This window comes from Pituophis catenifer, unplaced genomic scaffold, assembly GCF_029215685.1.
Source record: "Pituophis catenifer annectens isolate HBS135680 unplaced genomic scaffold, rPitCat1.0.hap2 SCAF_3, whole genome shotgun sequence".
Classification (NCBI taxonomy): domain Eukaryota; kingdom Metazoa; phylum Chordata; class Lepidosauria; order Squamata; family Colubridae; genus Pituophis; species Pituophis catenifer.
In genome coordinates, this window is record NW_027256883.1 from 170,627,610 (window position 1) to 170,644,293 (window position 16,684).

General features: G+C 38.2%; 1 protein-coding gene across 7 annotated transcripts in view; it reads right to left on the reverse strand.

Annotated features, from left to right (window-relative positions):
* RBBP5 (RB binding protein 5, histone lysine methyltransferase complex subunit) overlaps positions 1 to 16,684 on the reverse strand; it is a 29,662-nt gene that overhangs the window by 9,347 nt on the left and 3,631 nt on the right. For 4 of the 7 annotated variants that reach the window (XM_070939772.1, XM_070939776.1, XM_070939774.1 and 1 more), the window contains exons 4-13: positions 16,286 to 16,426; positions 14,198 to 14,360; positions 11,112 to 11,221; positions 9,457 to 9,576; positions 7,245 to 7,398; positions 7,070 to 7,141; positions 6,137 to 6,254; positions 5,857 to 5,967; positions 2,538 to 2,607; positions 1,759 to 1,988 (exon numbers count right to left, since the gene is read on the reverse strand). In XM_070939772.1, coding sequence (XP_070795873.1) covers positions 1,759 to 1,988; positions 2,538 to 2,607; positions 5,857 to 5,967; positions 6,137 to 6,254; positions 7,070 to 7,141; positions 7,245 to 7,398; positions 9,457 to 9,576; positions 11,112 to 11,221; positions 14,198 to 14,360; positions 16,286 to 16,426 — 1,289 coding nt within the window. Of the gene's footprint in view, positions 1 to 408; positions 494 to 1,758; positions 1,989 to 2,537; positions 2,608 to 5,856; positions 5,968 to 6,136; positions 6,255 to 7,069; positions 7,142 to 7,244; positions 7,399 to 9,456; positions 9,577 to 11,111; positions 11,222 to 14,197; positions 14,361 to 16,285; positions 16,427 to 16,684 lie in introns of those variants that run through there. The other 3 variants (XM_070939778.1, XM_070939775.1, XM_070939777.1) reach the window with 2 other exon arrangements.

Genomic DNA, 16,684 nt, shown 5'->3' on the forward strand with positions numbered 1-16,684 from the left:
CGCCAGTGGCAAAACTCTGGACAGTGTCGGTAATACTTTCATTGGCTGAATTAATAGCCTCCAAATGTTTCTTGTAGTCAGCTAAGAGGGTTTCCTTCTTGCTTTTTGATTTTTTTTCTGTCAATTATCCTTGCAGGAACATTCACAAGTCTCCTTGTATGCACTGCATGTTTAAATTCTCCCCACAAATCTGCAACAATATTCAGTCTGGAGGCTCTGAAGACCACTCCAAAGCCTTTATCTTTCTTTCTTGTAAGTACTTCTCAGGTGAATTAAAACTATATTTGATTTGAGATCACTGTCTTGCTGAAACAGGCAACCTCTTTTCAGCTTCATTTTTTTTACCTGATTGTGGAACATTAGCTTTTAGGATATGATGATTTTAATTGAAGCCATTCTTCCTTTCCCCTGCACCTAATCTATCCCTGAAAAGAAGTTAGGCATTTCATCAACTTCATCACCACCTTAAGTTGAGATGACCGAATTTTCTTCACTGAAGCAAAGAGACAATGCAATGTGATTAAAAAAAAAAAAAAAGGTTTGTCCATCCCCTCTAGTCACTTCAGCCATTTCTTTGGAATTTGGCAAGGGAATTCTGAATATAATTATTTTCTGGCAAGACCTGATGAATTAAATGGCATACCCTCCAAAGCACTATATTCTTGCAATGCATGGACTGCGCCATGTGCTGAAAATTTCTCTCAGATTTAGTGAGTGCTGTGGAGGATAAGCCATTTTCATCCACTGAAGCACTCCTGCAACCTTTTGGCAATCCAGAGGAGGCATTATATGCCTTCATTGGTCAATATTTAGGGAGATGATATTTAGGGATATTTAGGGAGCTTTTGGTGAACAATCTGGAGAAGGCAAACAGAGTGCTCCCACAATGCTTGCTAAAGGCTGTGTAAAACAGAGTAAAGAGAAGTAACGTATGGAAGAACTTTAAAATTTATGTAATAAAGTAAAAGGTAGGGAAGATGTCCAATTCAAAAGCATTCTTTTCTGGGTGATGAGCTGGTCCCATAGAAAATAAGTAGCACTATAACAAATGTCAGAATTACTGTCTTTAAAAGTAAATATATAGTCCACTTGATTTCTTAAATTTTTTTTTTTTTTTTTTTTTAATTTGATTTATATGCCGCCCTTCTCCGGAGACTCAGGGCGGCTTACAATGTGCTCAGCAATAGCCTTCATACTTTTGTATATTTATACAAAGTCAGCTTATTGCCCCCACAAACTGGGTCCTCATTTAACCTACCTTTGAATCATAATGTCAAGTAGTTCAGAAAAAAATGTGAACATAGCTGTATATCCCCATTTATTCTGCAGAGTACTGAAAATTAATCATGTTGGCAGTATGGACTAAAGGGCAGATCATGATTCTTTAATAAGTTTAACTAACTATACAGGAATGAAAAGGAATCCCTACCCGGAGGAAAACCAGATAAAGTAGTAGTAGTTTTAGTAAAAATGTATCGAGTATAGGTGAATCGTAGTGTTAAAATATGTAAATGGTCACAGTTGTGCACAAAAGGTACATAAGAATTAATTGTTGAAAATTAATAAAAGAAATTAAAAAAAGAAAAGAAAAGAAAAAAGAAAAGGAAAGGAAAGGAAAGGAAAGGAAAGGAAAGGAAAGGAAAGGAAAGGAAAGGAAAGGAAAGGAAAGGAAAGGAAAGGAAAGGAAAGGAAAGGAAAGGAAAGGAAAGGAAAGGAAAGGAAAGGAAAGGAAAGGAAAGGAAAGGAATCCCTACCCACCATCATTAGGTACTCCCTGCAGTTCTATGTTGGTTGTTTTAGGTTTCTTCTTTGGAGGCTGAGGTCCATCGGACAAAGATGGCCGCTTCTTCTCAGAGCCTATTCCATCATCGGGTAAAGCGGTCTGAACTGCATCTGGTGGAGGCCCATATGGATTTTCCTCTGGGTCTTCCACCTCAGGAGCAATAGGCAAGTAGAGTAAAGCTTTAGAGTCTTCCAGTTCTTCATCACTGTCAGAGAAATCATTTATTTTTTTCATTAGCAACACACAGCTCCTGAGGGAAGGAAAGAATGTTCCTTCATTTGATTCTGTACTCTTGCCTCTCCTGGAGTATTATCATGACCCCTACATTAACCATTCAAAGGCATGCTGTGAAGGCATCTCACATATGGCAAAAAAAAATAAATAAATAAAATTTCTCAACAACAGTCTGGTTTCCTAATAAGTTTCACCACAAATCACATTAACCACACAACTGTTATAAGAGAAAAGCATTCTTCAAAAATTTGGAAGAGGGATATTTAAATTTCTTGGTTTAAAATGAGATGCTATTTATAACAGACTCTTGCGCTAGGGTATTTTTGATCAGAACTAGCATCCTACTCACATCACAGATATTTTAAAGCCCCAAGATAAATCTGATTTAACAAACAGTAAACATTATTGAATGGGCAGGACTTGATTCTGAAATATACGCACACAAATAATTCCTACTCATCATTTGAATCAACTAAAATTTATTTATAGCCTTGTAATAGCTGGGCTATTACCAAATTACCTGCTACAAAAAGCTGCAATAGGGTCTACACTAGTTACATCCACTTCCTCATCTTCTGCAGCATCAGCACCTGTCAAGTAACGAAAGTCAGAATAAAAAATTAGGAGACCATTAGCATTTACTTGATAAGTGCTGTTCTGCACTAGCAAATTAATGGAGATAAAATGATAGTAAACCATAATAATAAATACATACTATTCTTACTTCTAGTTAATAGAATGCCCTCCTAAGGGATGCACCATTAATTCAGATGCTGTTCTGTTTCAAATATCATTAACATTGACTCGCTCATATAAACATCTGCAAGGTAACAAGGAGTCCAGAATTAAATGTTATTTAATTGAACTCTCTTTTAAATTAGAGCATTCAAATTGTTTTTACTCTTTTGTTTATGGAAATTTATTACTGGATTTTTAAAAATCATTCTTTATTATTTTTCCCGTATACTGCTTTGGGCTCTTTTTGGGTATAAAAGCCTTAAATAAAACTTATGATAAAAATAAGCATTGGCAATGTTTGTTATCCTCTAGCAATCTACTTGAGAGATTTATTAGATTACTTAAACAACAGCTGTATTTTTAAGTAATACACTCAACTTTATTATGCTTTTAATAGAAGTTTCATGTAATGTGGTTTGTTCCAGTACAATATCATTAACAGAATGATATTGATCATTAATTCCATATTTGTACGTGCATCGTACTTTTTATGTCTAATAAAATAATAAACTTTTAAACATTAAACGTTTCTTGAATCATTTTTTTAAAAAATGAAATTAAATGAAACAATAAAATGCAATGAAACAATCACAACAAAGTTGTAATGTTCATTATTCCAAAGTAAAGTAGACACTTAATTGTTCAGCTTAAAACAATCCTGTAGACTGTAGGCTCAGAAATTATAAACAACAGAGAAAGCAAAAGGAAAGAAAGAAAGAAAGAAAGAAAGAAAGAAAGAAAGAAAGAAAGAAAGAAAGAAAGAAAGAAAGAAAGAAAGAAAGAAAGAAAGAAAGAGAAAGCCCTGGGATAAGGTATATATGTTTTCAGTTAGAAGGATGAAGTCCTGAGTATTATCAAAAATAAGTCCCATCAATGTTTCTGGTTTCCCAGAAAAGATTGTTACAGATAAACCATCCTAATATGCAGTTTACAGGATGATATTTAAATGTGTGTTCGAATATACTCAAGAAAAAATTATTCTGCAGGGATTACAATAATTAATACTAAGATAGTTAGTATTACATATTGTAATCATAGATATTGGATCAGCTGAGTAACAAGGCTGTACTCTATATTTCTGATTTCAATGAGGGATATCAGATAGTCAGAAAAACATGTTAAAGACATTAGGCCATTCAAGTTTTAAGTCTAGTGTTAGTTCTATATTAGTAAACTTATATAATGAAAGAAAACAACAAACAAAGCAGACACGTAAATGCCATGCTTTATAGAGGGATTTTTTTTTTTTAATCATCTTAATGCAAGCATACTATACACACACAGTGTTTCCCTGAAAATAAGACTGGGTTTTATTTTCTTTTGACCCCCGAAAAACTGGCTTATTTTTTTTTTCCATGTACCAGTATGAGGCGGTGGGGGGGGAGAGCGGCCCCTTGTGCCAGCTTCCCAAAGGGCTGCAGCAGGCCATCCCACCATTCACGAAACAGCTGATTTGCAGCTGCTGTTCAGGCCGCCACCTCCAGCAAGCATGGCCACTTTTGCCATCAATGGTGGCCACAAAAGCAGGACAAGCAATGCGCCCCCCGCACTTCGCGCTGGCCTTCCAGTGAGGGGGGCTTGAGGCGGGGAGCCTTACAGTAGAAGCAAAGCGCAGCCTGTCCCTTTCAAGCAATTAAATGTCTGTGTGTGTGTGAGAGAGACAGAGAGAGAAGAGAAACAATGGAGGAATTTCAGGCAACGCTGTTTGAAAGGGTTTCCTATCCGCCATTTCTCTTTTTCTCTCACACACACATACACACAGACATTTGTTGAGAAATGGTGGAGGGCAGGCAACCAGGTAAGGGGACTGACCCTCCCCTGCCTCCAGCTCGGCACCTGCTCAGGGTGGCACCCTGAGGCCTGGCATCTGTGTGGGCACTCCCTTGTAGTGTCTCCTATCCCACGTGAAGTAGTGGCTGATGCGGGCTCCATCTGCGCAGCCATGAAGTGGGATCGGCATGGCTGATTTTTCCCGCAGTTGGCAGCCAGGATCAGGTCAGAGCCGCCACCAGCCGAGATCAGCAGGCCACACTCGATGACCTGGAGGCGCCGCACATGCACAGCCACCGCTCAGGTGGAGAAGAGTGCACCGGAGCCCAAATCCTGACCCTCGCCAGCCTCGGAAACCAGGGATCTTGCAGGTATACTGGCCACTAAAAGGCCGCCCAAATCCACGGGTTGTTTGCAACTCGAGTGAGCCGCACAGCCATCTACCCCAAGCCAAGCAGCAGGGAGGCTTTGGGATGACACTTGGGATTGCCCAGCCGAGGACAGCACCCTTCTAGGGCCTGCCGCCCTGGCAAAGGCGAAGAAGCAGAAGCAGGTGGGGACCTCAGGAAGCTCCTCCGAGGGCCTGCCCACCTCCGGCACTGTGCAAGCCCTGGAGTAGCGCTGAGAAGCTGAGGGTAACCCAGGATTGCAATGCTGAAGGCTCAGGATAGAGCCTTTTTTGCAACTCGAGCAAGCCGCGCAGGTGTCCACCCCAAACCAAGTGGTGGGGAGGCTTCAGGAGTACAGGCAGGAAAAGGAGTACAGACAGGAAAATCCCCATCGCAATTTTCCTGCCAAGCCTTCAGAGTTGCAATCCTGGGATACACTGAAGGCTTGGGCGGGGGGTGGGGGGTAGCCTTTTCACCGATCGGCAGGAAAATTGCAAGGCTGGCCATGCCCACCCACTTCAATAGGGCTTATGTTTGGGGTACAGCTTTTATTAGGCGTACCCCCCAAAAATTGGGCTAGACCTTAATTTTTGAATGTCGCATTTTCGGGGAAACACAATGTGTGTGTGTGTATAAATATAATTAATATAATATATAATTATAATATAGTTATGATTATAAGATATAATTGGGATTTGCTATATCCTGTATGGGCAAAGATATGTTGTATTTTATAAAGTATAAATTCTTATAAAGTATTTTATAAAATATAAATTCTGTCAATTGTAACATATTAACAAAAATACATTAAACTGCACTACTTATAAATGTGAGATGACTCATACCACACATTCTTTAAAGCACAGCAGTGCAGAGCTTCAAAAGGATCTCTTTAATTTTACACTAACTTTACTATTTTAAAGATTAGGTTAGGTCACATACGTTTACTTAGCATGGACCCCAGTTCTGAAGCTTCACATGGCTTTCTTATGGTAGCTGGCCTCCAGTCATACTGCTGGCAACTGGCTGTCAGCAGGTGAAGACAACCATCATCTGTTGATTGGACGATTCAAAGAAAGCAGTATGTTTTAATCTCCTGCCACAAAGGTATCCAATTTGCCATGATAAGAAAAAAAAATATATGCTGGATTCAAATGGGCATTGACATCTCCAGCAGGGTTGTTCTTGTTTTAAAATAAGTTTAAAATAATACATTCATTACCTGTCTGTTCTGGCTCACTTTTATCTTCATCTTCTATGTCAAATTCAGACTCCCGTTCTTCATATTCTACATTTTCATCCAGCTCTTTAAAATCAGGTGCAAAGGCACTCCAGTTTTCCTAAACCATAAATCCCCCCCCACCCAAAAACATTTCAAACTTGTGACGCCATGTAGCAGAGAAGCACCATGTAAGCAATGAGCAACAGCTTTTCAATCACACCATGCTATATATTGAGCAGCAAACTCACTCTATGTTCCGCCTCGCCCAACAAGAGTGTTTCTAATGTTGATTGTGACCTCTTCATAAAGGGGTTCTCCTTGAAAGCCAGTTTGGGGACAACCGTTCTATCCTGGTCTTTGCATCAAAAGTCTGGAACCTCCTGCTTCCTAAAACTGTCATTCTCCCATAACCTAATAATGTCTTCGCCTGCTGCTTTGGACTCTTGTAATTTGAATTTGTTTGATTAAACTTTTGTACGCTTGCACAAAACCCTGCCTGCTGGTGCTTGTTTTTGCTTAAATATGAAATGAAAGTCTAGCATCTCAACTTCTCTGGGTGCCCCTGATTGATCTGGAACAGGAGAGGTCATCTAAGTCATCATGGCTAAGTTCCCCTTCAGTGGAAAAATCAAAATGAAAGCAACAATACAAATAGCTCTCAAGCTTTCACCTAAGCACATCCAATGAAAGGGAGTCTATCACCTCTGTGTGTTATTGCTTCTAGTGTCAAATTGCTTTCCATATTAGGATTTAAAAACATTTGGATGGTTCGTGCATTCTTTTCTATTATTCTATATTCTGTATTTATTTAGAATACAACCCCTAATGAAGTTTATGCAAATACTGTAAAATATTCAGAATAGATGAAAACAAGAGCCGCCACTCAAAATCAAAATGTAGAAGGCTAATAAAATGCAGCTGAATTCTACCTACCACTTGATTCTGTGCCCATATAGATACCACTCCACTGGAAATAGAAGCAATGATTGGTCGGACAGGATGCCACTAGAATTGCAGCAGGAAGAGGGACAAAAGTAGCAGATATATAAAAACAAATCAAGCCCATTATTCTGACAAAATAGAACGGAGAGAAAGATGGAGCACTTACTGCCACATCCAGCAACAGCTCTCCCCTGGTGCCATGCAGGATTTTCACAAGGTTGCCAATACTTTTCTCCCATATGTAGAGAGCATGCTGACGGGCTGACCCTGCAACAATATACTCCCCATCACCAGAGAAACAGCATTTCTTCCAAGGTGTCCTACAGGAAAGGTATTAGCAGAAAAAGTTAACAGACTTTTTCAAGGGCAGGGAAAATAAAAAGGTTTTAAAAAGAAACAACCCCCACCCCCCAACAACCCCAAATACTTTATCTAAAAATACTTTATCTGGAGAGAAGGACATATTATTCCAAAAATGCAAATTGCAAATTCCGCAATATAAATGTAACTATTCAAGCCAAGCTATATTTCCCAAATTGATTAACCGGACCATTGATCCTTGGGTGATTATTTAGAATAGCTATTGCAAAACGTAATAGAAAATTTAAAAATAAAGTGCAGCACAACACTAGCCTTTCAACTGTACTTTTCCAGACTCTTAACATTCTGCTCAGGACAGATCTTGGCTTGCACGAGCATAACAGAAGGAAGATTCTATTTCTACAAAGGGATGCCTTTAAAAATATATGAATGAAAATAGACAGGAAAGCGAACAACTCTCGCAAATCTGGCTAAAATCATATGTTGGCTCATCTTGTCCCAGAATTGTCTGCATCAATAATTTATCAACATTAAATAGGCAGGTGCAGCTAGAAAATTATCTTCTCAACCAAGATGGGATCATCTGTCTCTTAGCATTGCTCCTTACAGAAGGGTCTTGTATAGGTGCCTGGTATATCATTTTCCATTTATTTTAGTCTGTTCAGTTTTTGTATCACATAATTTTAATTTATGATCCCATTTTAAAGACTCCGGTAGGAAGGTACTATATATATGTATATATATATATATATATGTTTTTCTTCTAGCCAGGTTTTCCCTACGTAGCCAAGGTTTTTCTGCAGCTCCAGCTCAGTAGAATCTCATCTACTCGGTTCTGGGCTTTTTTCTTTTCTAACACCTAGCAAGCTCTCACTGCTAGGAGGGAGACCTAAATAGATCCATTTCTAGCTCGTTAGCTTTCGTCAGTAGGCCACACCCATCTCCTCCCTGTAAAGGCATAGTATCAATTTTCTTACTTCTTCGTAGGGGCTATGTGTGTTTTTCTTCTAGCCAGGTTTTCCCTACGTAGCCAAGGTTTTTCTGCAGCTCCAGCTCAGTAGAATCTCATCTACTCGGTTCTGGGCTTTTTTCTTTTCTAACACCTAGCAAGCTCTCACTGCTAGGAGGGAGACCTAAATAGATCCATTTCTAGCTCGTTAGCTTTCGTCAGTAGGCCACACCCATCTCCTCCCTGTAAAGGCATAGTATCAATTTTCTTACTTCTTCGTAGGGGCTATGTGTGTTTTTCTTCTAGCCAGGTTTTCCCTACGTAGCCAAGGTTTTTCTGCAGCTCCAGCTCAGTAGAATCTCATCTACTCGGTTCTGGGCTTTTTTTCTTTTCTAACACCTAGCAAGCTCTCACTGCTAGGAGGGAGACCTAAATAGATCCATTTCTAGCTCGTTAGCTTTCGTCAGTAGGCCACACCCATCTCCTCCCTGTAAAGGCATAGTATCAATTTTCTTACTTCTTCGTAGGGGCTATGTGTGTTTTTTGATATATATATATATATATATATAGAGAGAGAGAGAGAGAGAGAGAGATCACAAAGAAATACATAATCTGGCCAATGTAATAGCAATACTTTTCAAATACACTTTAAACGATAGGATGCTATATTAGGGAATATATTGTACAAAATTACTCAAGAGCTTTTTTTGATTGAGAGCTGCCCAGAACTTGCTGCAAGATGGGCACTCTATAAATGTTTCAAATAAAGCAATGGCTAATAGGATGATCCAGGTGACTGACCGATCTCAAAATGCCTAAGCAGAAATTCACCTAGTTAGGACTAGGATGGGAGACCAGCAGCAAATTCTAGGGCTATAAACCAAACCAGGAAGTTGAAAAAAAGACAAAACCATTTCATTTTATTGTTAAGAAAACAACATGGATAGATCCATGTAATTACTAGGAGCTGAGCCTGACTTAAAGGGAACTTACATTTATAAATTTACAACTTGATCCTATGAAGATTACTCAAAAGTAAGTGAATTTTGCAAAGAAAGCATATTCTGATGCCTTACAATACTTAGTTACTTTACATAACATAGTTTACCTGTTCACCAAATCCTGTAGTTTTTGCATTGGTTCTGGTTCCCCATCTCTACCGCAGGTCAAGATTTCTCGGCCATCATAAACTCTGATTATGCGATCAGCAGTATTTATGAGAAAGCAACTGGAAGATGGAAATATATTAACATGCTACGATGATACTAACTTTCTCGAATGCATTGCTGATCCACTGTTTTATAATACAGGTAGTCATTGCTTAATGACCACTCATTCAGTGACCATTCAAAATTATGACAGCACTGAATGTATAAGACTTATAACCAGTCCTTGAAGTTCTGGCCATTTGCAGCGTATCTACAACCATATGATCACAATTCGAGTGCTTGTGGACCAGCACACAACTATACTGGTTCCAGCATCCTGTGGTCATATGATCACAATTTGCAACCTTCAGTGCTGGCCTCCCACAGGCAAAGTGAACAGGGAATCCAGCAGGAAGTTGCAACTGCATCACACTTAATGACTGTGTGCAATTTGCTTAATGATGGCAAATAATGAGATGGGTGGTATATAAATTTAATAAAAGGGACTAATGCTGTAAATTCACTTGATCATGTGATTTTCTGATTTACATCTGTGCCGTTTAGAACAGAATTGCAGGTCCCAATTACCACTGTTAAACAATAATATGGAAGTCAGAAAGACTTCCTTTAGATGCACCCGAAGATTCAAGTACAGCAGAATATATTTTGTTTTTGAAGGCTGCTTTTTATGTCAGGATGTAAGCTGCTTTTTCAAAACTTCTTCGGTTTCAAAAGTAAATTATCATGTGAACACGAGAACTATACTAAACCTTCTTTAGGCATGTGCAATTACATTTAGATGTTTTATTTGCTTAGCTTTTAATCATAGTATTTAACCAAGAATTCTTTTTATCATGACAGTTGCTCCTTAAATCAGCTAATGTTGAAGTATCTGCCTAATTTCAAATACTTGATTTTTAAAAAATCACTGTCAAAAGCAACAGTCAATAAGCCAAACTCCCAATTAGCCTAGTATGAACAAACTTGGCTGATGATCATACAATCTAATGCAAACTCAAAATTCTAAAATTGCCCTTATCTAAAAGAACATCTCAAAACATTTCCAAAGGTAAAAGAAAGTCATTCTGAAAAATAAGCCCAAATATTAATCCATTGATAAAAATGAATTTAAATAGTGCACTTTAGCTGCATGTGGTACCAATCAGGACATCCGGGGAACTAACGTAATTAATTAGGGAAGGCGCATAGCTCTGTTCTACAATATATGCTTTGTGTAAAGAAGCTTTCAAAGTCAAGCTCCTGTTAAAAGATAAGGAACTAAGTGATAGAAGGACTACTGCATGAGCTTGACTAGAACAAACAATAATAGCCTAGAAAACGAGATCTGGCATGTCGGGCAGTTTCCTACACTTTTCTGATAAACCCAGATACTCTCATCATTTAATCTCCTTTTGAAATGAATAATTGTTATCATTGAAGAACACTCACAGAATGTGTGTTGAGAGGAACAGGATTATATTCAGTAACTCCACTCCAAATCACAGGTGGGAAGAATTTAAAATTGTCTACACAAATGGTACTGGGGTGGGGGGAAGCTTTTCACCATTATGCTTTCAGTGAATAAATTCTGAAGCTCTGACTGACTTCAACTCACCTTCCTTTTCGAGCAAATTCTATAGATTTAATAGCAGTAGTGTTGCTGGTTCCTGTTGTCACTCTGAAGGAAGCAACAAGATCCTGAGTGTCTGTTTTTAACACCAAGATCTAAAAAAGTAAGAAAAAATGTCTTTCTGGGTACAATCTTTCTATCTAAAACTTGTAAGAAAAATCAATGAATTGTAAGGGCATACAGTTCACCCAATTATATTTTACTCCATTACTTATGAAACTGTAAGCAAGAGTCTTAAAACATGTATGTTATCAATTAAAAATGAGAGAAAGCTTTACATTTAACATTGCAATATTACAGTAGGTGTTAAAACTCAACGTATGCTGCCAACAGTATAGATTTCATTTTGTATCTTCATATCTTTTCAAATGAGAACAGCTTCATTCAGAAACATTTTACAACTACTATATGAAATTTCAATTGAATATTGATCTAAACGTTCTTTGTATCATTGTATGTTTTTGAACCCAAAATTTTCTGGCTTTTTTACAAGTCCACAAGGAATGATAAAATGACCTTCATGTAGTCCAATGTCAGTTATCTTTACCAGTCAATGTCAACAAGCATCCTCACTTCTGAATAAGCTAGAATTTTTTCTGCATGATATATTACATTTTATATCATAAAACTCAATTGTTAAAAGTTCAAGCATCATCAGACTGAAATAAATGTTGCTTAGAAGCATGGAATTTAATATGCCTTAAATCCAGAGGAAGTGGGGTGATACCAAAATAACAATAAAACATTTTATGAGACACTATTTATACATACTTATGTATCTCTATATTCTCTCCTATCCTATCATCCACAGGATGCAATTCAATATTAAAAGCATACCTGAAAAAGTTAAATAGATCAGGGTGTCAAACTCAAGGCCCACGGGCGCATTCGGCCCGCAGGGTGCTTAGATCTGGCCTGTGGGGCTGGCCTGGAAATAGCAACGGATGGGCCCACGGTGCCTCTGCTGGTGAAAATGGGACACAGAAAGGCTGTGTATGCCCCTCCCCATGCCCTGTTTTCGGCATGGACAGCCTCTGCAGCATTCTACCGGCCAAAATGGGGCACGGGTTGGGTGGGGTGCATGGCCCCCCTGCGCTCCGTTTTTGCCGGCAGAGTGCTGAAGGAGGTGTTTGTCCCATCTCCACACACTCCCCCGGCCGGCCCGCAGAGGACAATATTGATTCAGCCCTCAAAGAAATCCAGTTTGACACCCCTGGAATAGATTATGCAACCTACTTTCAAATCTGCTTATTTTATACCAATTTAATATTTCCTGTTCCTCTGATAAGGAAAATGAGGGTAGGTGGGAGGAACCCCATCATTGGATAATCAGTATTTTGTGTCAAAACCAGTAAATAACACCATTTGCTAGTTTGGCAACAACTCTCAATTGTAGTAACATTTCATATATAGTTGATCCTCAAATCAGTTTAAGAATACTGGTCAATATCCGGTTAAAAAGTACAAGATACCTTGATCTAATATATTACCAAGTGAAGATGAATCTTCCTTGGAACTGATCACAATGGATATTTTATCACAATGTGACACTGTATCTTTTCTCAATATTACTAGCCTTTCCTCCCTCTCTCCCTCCCTTTTAAATATAACCAATGTATGTATTTTCCTGTGAAAACCTGAAGATTGTAAAAGCAAGAGTTCTCGGGCTCCGTGCCTGTGGTAAAAAGGAGCAGACAATTAGACAATACAAACTGAAACGTAAAAGCTATATCCTAAGACCAAAATAACTCCTAGCTCTGATCCTAAACATATAATCGACTGTCCAGACTATGACAGTGAGAATATGTGTTGACAACAGATCAAGAATCAAAGAACCAAAAGGCAAAGGATTTCCAGGTTGTCTCAAAAAGCAAACTGAGTGTAATGGTCAATTTTGGGATTAGGCTATTGTACCTGATTAAAATAGCTCCCACTATCAACTTAAAAGTATAATAGTCTCTGTGTAAAGTGCTAAAAATACTTCAACTAATAGTCTGCCCTAAGCCATACTTGACTTTATGCAAAGCTTGACTGTTATCCTATGTCACCATATTCACTACCCTTAAACCCTTGAACTGTTGATATACATATCTGTTTTGGGGCAGACCTTCATCTAATAATTCTACTATAGAGGCCTCAAGTAACAGACAGATTAACTGTTTTGTGAATTCTCTGGAACAAGACATAGCCCAACCTAAACATTTGAGACAGTAGTCATGCAGAATCTTTGATCAATGCAGTAGGGTAGTATATGTGTTCTGCATGTGATCTATTGTTCATGAATGTGTGATATCTCTTTGAGCAATAAAATATTAATTGAGTGACAGCTAGTGGACATATTGCAAATTCAACACACCTTCAAACAAACTGGTGACTAGTGTGGCTAAAGATATGGAATGATTATGGTTCATCAACTCAATGCTGACTTTTACTGACAGATAGATCTGTCCCCAACTTTTCCAATGGTTTATTGCTTGTGATCCAGAGGTGGGTTTCAGCAGGTTCTGAACAGTTCTGGAGAACCAGTAGCGAAAATTTTGAGTAGTTCAGAGAACCGGTAGTAAAAATTCTGACTGGCCCCATCTATTCTCAAGTCTCAAGTCTATTCCCAAGTCCCAGCTGATCAGGAGGGAATGGAGGGAATGGAGATTTTACAGTATCCTTCCCCTGGCACACCCACCAAGCCACGCCCACCAAGCCATGCCACGCCCACCAAGCCACACCCACAGAACCGGTAGTAAAAAAATTTGAAACCCACCACTGTTGTGATCCCTTTCTTTTCTCTCCTTCCATCTTTCCCAGCATTATAGACTTCTCCAGAGGGTTAAGTCTATGCATAATGTGTCCAAAGTACACATTATGTCTCATCATTGAAACAAAATCCTCTGTGATTAATGAAAAGCTCCACTGAATTCAATGGGATTTAATTCGAGAAAAGTGAGCAAGGACTATATCCCTGCTGCAGAACTATGTTTTATTTACCAGATAAAAATTCCATTTACTTCCATGGGGTTTACCTTTGAGACAGGTTTAGGTTATAGAACAAACAATACAATATAATTATTTCTTACCTTTCCTTTAGCATTCCCCGTGTAGATATATTCTCCTCGTCGATCAAAAGAAGCTACCACATTGAGATCAGAATCATCATCTACCGGTAGGACAACATGCTTCGAATCAGACAATGTTAGCATTACAGGCGCAGATTTCATCGGACATACTAACACCTTGTTTCTAAAGAAATAGAAAAACAAGAAACAAATAAATTTTCAAACACCAAGCAATGCATCTTCAAAAACATGAAAAACACAACAAGGGAAGTATGTTTTTACCTCTGGAAAAAAAAAAGAATCATATTTTGTACTCATAAACAAGTGTAAGCAGGATTAATAAATTAATTCAGTATCATTCATATTCTAAACAGTTAATACAATTCTTATATTTGGTAAATTTGTTTTCGTTTCCCCATACACAGTTATTCATTCATTTCACTTTTATTCCACCTGTCATCTAAGAAACCAATAAAACAAAAGGACAAAGATGACATTCTCTAATGAGGAAAGTTTCTGGTTAGACCCCCATGAAATGTAACAGTGATTATTCAGCAGAATAGTGACCCAGTAAAGATATTTGATATGATCTGGCTAGGGAATGAAAAGAATGAGGAGAAATGGAGCCAGAAACAATTAAGTGATAGTAAGGAATACTATCACTCATGATTCTAATAATATTGAAACTAGTGATCGTGGCTTGGTGTGTGTGTGTGTGGGGGGGGGGGGTAATGTGACTGGCTGGGCGTGGCAAACTTTTTTTTTTTTAACTTTTCAAAGCATTTTTTCTAATGCTTTGAAAAGCCTCTGATGATAAGGCAACTCAGCTTGGATCGTCAGAGACTTTTCAAAGCATTTTTTTTACCACCTTTTCGGCCAAGAGATTGCAGAAAAAAATGCTTTAAAAAGCCTGACAATCCCAGCTGAGCCGCACGATCATCAGAGGCTTTTTTTTTTTACTTTTAAAAGTAATTTTTCGTTGGAAGAGGTTGTAGAAAAAATGCTTTTAAAAGTAAAAAAAAAAAAAGCCTCTGATGATTGTGCGGCTCAGCTGGGCATGATGGGGGGGGGGGGCCACAGGGATTTTTGCTACCGGTTCTCCGAACCACCCGCCGCCATCGCTACCGGATCAGGCGATCAGGTCCGAAATGGGAGCATTTCACCCCTGGTCTGACCTCAAAGATGCAGCAAAAGGATTTTTTTCAAAGGCTGTATTATTACAGTTTGCTGTTATAGAGTCTGAGCCTATTTATCTCAGGCCTAAAGAAGACTCCATGCCTGCTAATTTGCCTCCTGGTAGATTGGCATGCCAGCACAGGAAATAATTATTATAATTAATAATGTATGTATTAAATATAATAAACAGGTGGACAGCTATTTAGTATATTTAATAATTTTTAAATGTATGCTGCCTGACTCTCAACTCCAGATGGCTCACTACAATCAGAGAAAATACAAAAAATGTAATGAACGATAAAGATAAAAGATGACAAGCAAACAGACCAACTGGAATGAAGCAATGGGTCTCACTTTCTCTCATCAAAGGCCTAGATGAAGACCCAGGCTTTCACGGCTATTATAAACAACAGCAAAATGGGGGCAATGTGAACTTTGCAGGGAAACTCATATCTCCTCAAAGTGCCAGATTCAGAAATTTTGTATATTTGTATTTCCATATGTATTTAAGAAAAATGTATATTGAAAAAAAAATCCTAGGAAAATTCTGCACAAAGTTTAGAACAATATCTAGACTCACTACCAAGAGAAACACAGATATTGATAGTGGGAATGAAAAGCAAGATCTTTATCATCTAAACAATACTGAATTCTGAGAACCTTAGATCTCAATGTTATCACCCTGTTGATGCACTGACCCACAGTTTTTCAGATAAACTTTATTTCTGGAGCCAATATATCTACAGTGGTGATAACACTGTACGCCCAACCTAGCCATTTTTTGTTTTTGTTCAGTTGTTAAGCTGCATAGTAAAAAAAAAAAAAAAAAAGGTTTGACTACTACAACCCACGAAAAAGTATTATAATTTGAATATACTTCAAAGAAATTACCTAGATTACTACTGTTTTAAAAAAGGTGTTAATATTACTTACTGATCACGGGGATGATACTGGACTTTCAGAATAGGAGAAGGAAAACGAAACCTCTGATCACAATCACCAGTCAAAACATCCCACTGAGACACCATATTATCAGTTGATGCGCTCACTAACTTGTGACCATCTCGACTCCAACTGAAAGAGAAAGATCTAAATAGCCTCTCAATACAGACCTCATTGTCCCCTCATGTTGACAAGCTTTCTGCAGCACTCCAACTTTAAATTTGATTTCCAAAAACATTTAAAGAACCAAATGCCTTGTAAGTTCAATGGAAAAATCACACACTACAGCCTTAACACATCTTTATGTATCACCTATTAGCTGGTATCAAAACAAACTACTGCATATGTGTTTGAGAATCAAATTGCAGCTGAAGCGGTCACTGACATTTT